Raw genomic sequence first — 5,088 nt, 5'->3', positions numbered from 1 at the left:
CCAGGGAGTGAGATCATGTATTTATTATAAACTTTTCAGTTATTAAATCCTTTTTACTCTTGAAATCTCATCTCATCCCAAGTGATTTTTAAAATAGCTAAGAATTTCCACGAACTACTTAAGTTTGAAAAAGGTTTTATTGAAATATGCCACACCGCAGTGACACATTTACCCAAGCACTGTCTGTCATAGATTGCACAGGCATATAGAGATAACCCAAGTGATCAAGTATTTTCAAAATTCATTCAATTTGATTTTGGGATTTTCATGTTTCTTTCTCATAAGACACTAAGTTACTTAATTTAAATGCCAAACCATGTTTGGATGTCTCAGACATTTGAAGTGAAGCACTAATGAATGTCTTTTAAATTGGGAAACAAAAAAGGGTAGGAGAGAAATCCTGCTGTGAAACTCCACAGTCAGCAAGAGCAAGGTAAGTGGGATGATGATTCATGATGTTTACTATGGCTTGTTAAAATACATGGAATGTCCGGGATGAACAGAAAGTGAGAAGAATGATAAAATATATATATAAATACATAAGATGGGAGCATGCAGATGTGAGCCTGATACCTCCTTTCTCAACAATCATTAACCAGAGCAGTTTAACAAAATGAGCCTAAGTGTGTGGTGGTATTCATTGTTCATGGAATGGGAACTGTCATTCTAAAGGATATTTAAAACCATCATACATCATTATGAGTGCTTAGTTGAAACTCTGATTTCTGATTACAACACATTTGGTCACTGTTAGTCAAGATAAAATGATATATTTTCTAAAATGATGTTGAATTGTCTGTTTACTAACAAGAAATTCAGACAATATAGATTTTGAAACTTTCCTTCCTTTATCTTTTCTTCCCCTCTTCCAAGTGAATATTGGTATTTATATTAAAATAGTACCTCTTGGTACTCTGAAGAAATTGATTCAATAATCTTTCAAATTACAAAGTATCATTTTACAGCATACAATATGCATCATAATGTAGTACATATTTTAAATTTTTAAGGATGTTGAACACTAATGTTCTGAAAGGAGACTTTTACAACTTACTGCTATAAATATTGATACTTAGTCATGGGAGAAAATGATATTAAAATAGTTTCAAGAATAAAATCATACATAGGGCAGTTGTTTCTAATATTAGTAAGTCCATGAACTCATTTGTACCTGTCCTACAGGCTTGAAGAAAACCTAACCACCTAACAGTTAAGATCTATAGCCCTAATATCATTTAGGTGTAGAAATAGATTTCCTTTCCTGAATAAACCAATATGGGCTATTTCAAAGGGGGTGGGGTGAAAATAAACCTTTTAAGGCCAGTGCTGACCTAAGAAGCAACTGTTTCCCATTTAAAATACCCGAAGGAATTTTAAATTCTTTGACTAGCTATTAGGACGACTGGATTTCCTTTGACAGAATAGAGAAGCAGAGCCCCTGGAAGAGATCTGCAGTTAAATAGTGCTGCCTCTGGTGTAGAGGGGAGATGCTAAGATTTCTCACATAATTTTTATCTCCCTACACGAGCAGGAAACCTGAAGACTGGAGCCGTCTGCAAATTACTGTGACGCCAATTCCACCATCCCCGACAGAAACACAATGCGCGGGCGTGGGCCCTTTTTTCCAGTCCTTCCTGCCAATGTTCACCAATGTGTTCTGGGATCCAGGTCCAGAAATTCCCTGAGCGAGGAAAGCGATACACTTCATCCTAGTAGCAACTTAACTTCTTCTCCTGCTCTAAACAGGGCATTTGACCTTCTGGTCTGTGTTCCCAGGGTTTAGGCGCCAGCTGTGTTCCTGACCCCAGAATAAATCAGACTGTACCGGGCTTGGCTAAGCTATGGACACATTTCCTGTCGCGGCCCAGAGGAAGCTGTTGGCCTCAAGGACTCTGGTGGGGATTCTGGCATTTGGGGCACGGGGGCGGGGGAGAAGAGAGGGGAGGGGTCACTCGGTGGGGGGAGCCAGCTGACTAGGGCGGTGACCGCGCTCCAGAGACTCTCGGCGCTCTGGGGCAGGGCAGATCTAAATTGGGAGCAGCTGTGGGCAGAGGGTCTCCACGATGAGGCCGGCTCTCGCCTTGTGTCTCCTCTGTCAGGCGTTCTGGCCCAGGCCTGGTGGTGGCGAGCACCCTACCGCCGACCGCGCGGGTTGCTCAGCCTCTGGGGCTTGCTACAGTCTACACCACGCTACCATCAAGCGGCTGGCGGCCGAGGAGGCCTGCAACCTGCGCGGCGGGTCTCTCAGCACAGGGCACGGTGGTGCTGAGCTGCGTGCAGTGCTCGCGCTCCTAAGGGCAGGCCCCGGGCCTGGAGGAGGCTCCAAAGACCTTCTGTTCTGGGTCGCCTTGGAGCGCCGACGTTCCAACTGCACCCTGGAGAACGAGCCATTGCGGGGTTTCTCCTGGTTGTCCCCTGACTCCGGAGAGTCCGAAAATGACACGCTGCCGTGGGTGGAGGAGCCGCAACTCTCTTGTACTGTGCGGAGTTGCGCGGGACTCCAGGCCACCGGTGGGGTGGAGCCCGCGGGCTGGAAGGAGATGCGTTGCCACTCGCGCGCCAACGGCTACCTGTGCAAGTACAAGTTTGAGAGTTTGTGCCCTGCGCCGCGCCCCGGGGCTGCGTCTAACTTGAGCTATCGTGCTCCCTTCCAGATGTACAGCTCCTTTTTGGACTTCAGTCCTCCTGGGACCAAGGTGAGTGCACGCTGCCCGGGGGAGCTCTCCATCTCAGCCACCTGCGTCGAGGAAGAGAATGGCGCTCATTGGGAAGGGCTCCCCACTGGGGCGGTGCTCTGTCCCTGCCCCGGGAGGTATCTCCGTGCCGGCAGATGCTCAGAGCTCCCTAACTGCCTAGATGACTTGGGAAACTTTGCCTGTGAATGTGCTGCAGGCTTCCAGTTGGGGAAAGATGGACGCTCTTGTGTGACAAAGTGGGAAGGACAGCCGACCTCTGGGGGAACCACAGGGCTCACCAGGCTCCAGCTGTTCACTGAAGCCAGCCCAGTGCCAAAGAGACCGTCGTCACCCCCAGTCCGTGAGAAGCCAGGAGAGATACCCCATGTCACTGGAAAAGACAGTTCTGCAACATCTGTTTCTGAGATTCTTCAGTGGGGAACACAGAGCACTATATCGACCCTTCAAATGTCCCCTGGAATCAAGTCAAAGGCCACCATCACCCCATCAGGAAGCGTGACCCCCACGTTTAATTCCACATCTTCCTCTCTCATTCCCCATACTTTGGACTCCTCATCCACCGTGGTCTTCATACTCGTGAGCATAGCAGTAGTAGTATTGGTGATCTTGACTATGACAGTGCTGGGGCTTTTCAAACTCTGCTTTCACAAGAGCCCTCAGTCCTCATCAAGGAAGGGGCCTTTGGCCCCGGGGGGCAAGGAGACTGATGCTGAGACCGCTACTTTGCGTTCCAGTTCTGCACGTTGCACAGACAATGGGGTGAAGGTCAGGAACTCTGGTGTGCTGGACAGAGCAGAGGGCGCCTCGCTGGCAGGGTCCTCCCTTGGCTCTAGCAACACGTAGGGAAACAAGTCATGGACACTCCTTGTGAACCTCCTTTCGCAATTTCAAGGAAAAGGGAAAAGACGAACTTACTTGTGGGATGGCGAGTTCTACAGAAATTCCCCCTTCAAATTTCCTCTATGCCACCAAGGAACTCAATCTGAACAGCACACCCATTCCCGGAAGGTGGATGAGGTGGAAGTGCCTTAGTGTGGTACTGGTGGGCAGGGTGGTAAGGGGGGGGGAGGGCGGGGGGAGGACAGTATTTTCTTACGTTCTGGAGAATTTAGAGAAGTAACAACATTTCAAGACACTGGAAGCAAATAGAAAACAATACATTTTTAAAGGTTATTTTTTATCAAAATAGGAAGGAAACCTGTCTATATTGTTCAGCTGGGAACATACTGATTTGAAATTCCCAGTCAAAAAAATAAATAAATAAAAGATTGTTGATAACCCAGACTCAAATATGTTTGGCTTCCACAAGAAGTAACTATTTAGGAATAATTTAGGAGCATGTTGGGAATTGTAACAAAATTTGGGGTCTGCTGGGAATAGCCACAAGGTACCTATTCTTTTTAGATTGATGGGAAAGTCCTTAAGCCCTGTGATAGAACAGATCTTTCAGAGCTGGTAACTTTTCCCTTTGTTCTTTTATCCTTTGATTTCAAAGTCACTGCTACTTGTGTGCTCTGCTATAAATCCACAGTGGAGTGTTTCCAGAGTTTCTGGCTCTGGAAGCAAATTATAGTTGACCACCAATTCAAGTGTTTTCTGTGTGCCCTTGCCCAAGGAAACAAATGATTTGTGTTTTCCCTTTTCAATGTTTGTGTTCTCCAGTGTAATGACCTCTGCAACCAAATCACCTTATCCTAAATATTAGGATGCTGATCCTCACTTCCAATTATGGTGATGTTAATTCTTAATTAAAACGTTAATGCTAAGTATTGATTTGAAATCTTCTGGGTGCATTAAAGCAAAAGTAAACTGGGTTTCTTTCAAAGTTGGTAGATGCTTGTGTGCACTTTTTAATTCATGGATAAACTTGATTGTCAATTCATTTCCTTTTCTTCTGAATAAGCATGTGTAGTCACAATACATGTTCATCTTGGAATGATTACAATTTAACAAGAGTCTCCCTTGACAAAGGCATGGTAAACAGCTTGCCACAGAATTAAGTGTAGAAGAAAGAAATGATAAATAAAAAAAATCTGTCATTAAGTTATGATTTGGTATTATTAGGAAGTAATCAAAATGAAGCGTTTCTGTGACAAAAAAATAAGACATAATAAAAATTACTATGTAGATGTATCAAGATTTCTGATTCCAGTTTTAAAGTGCTAAGAATTTAAAAGTGCATAAGGGTTAGCTCATGGAGAGAGATAGAGAAACAAGTTCAGTAATGGGGAAAAACAAAAATAGGAAAAAAGCTTATGCTACATTTTCACAGAATCATTTTGATGTACTTGAGTGTATAATGTATACAAAGGAGGATGGACTTTAAATGACCAAAATTAGTAAGTGGCCAAAAAATAAAATAATCTACTAGATAATTAAAACAATGTATAAG

General features: G+C 44.3%; 1 protein-coding gene across 1 annotated transcript; it reads left to right on the top strand.

Moving 5' to 3' along the window:
- The first annotated feature begins 1,984 nt into the window (after window positions 1–1,984).
- On the top strand, window positions 1,985–3,764 carry Clec14a (C-type lectin domain containing 14A). The gene has a single exon (XM_076848235.1). It carries the CDS (start codon window positions 2,064–2,066, stop codon window positions 3,537–3,539), a length of 1,476 nt encoding a protein of 491 aa, XP_076704350.1. The 5' UTR covers window positions 1,985–2,063; the 3' UTR covers window positions 3,540–3,764.
- Window positions 3,765–5,088: the final 1,324 nt, after the last annotated feature.

The sequence above is a fragment of the Callospermophilus lateralis genome, chromosome 3 (assembly GCF_048772815.1).
Source record: "Callospermophilus lateralis isolate mCalLat2 chromosome 3, mCalLat2.hap1, whole genome shotgun sequence".
Taxonomy (NCBI): domain Eukaryota; kingdom Metazoa; phylum Chordata; class Mammalia; order Rodentia; family Sciuridae; genus Callospermophilus; species Callospermophilus lateralis.
This window is presented reverse-complemented; position numbering and strand designations above follow the sequence as displayed.

Excerpts from the sequence above, each read along its gene's own strand:
- Clec14a (XM_076848235.1), top strand. The coding sequence starts at position 2,064 with ATGAGGCCGGCTCTCGCCTTGTGTCTCCTCTGTCAGGCGTTCTGGCCC.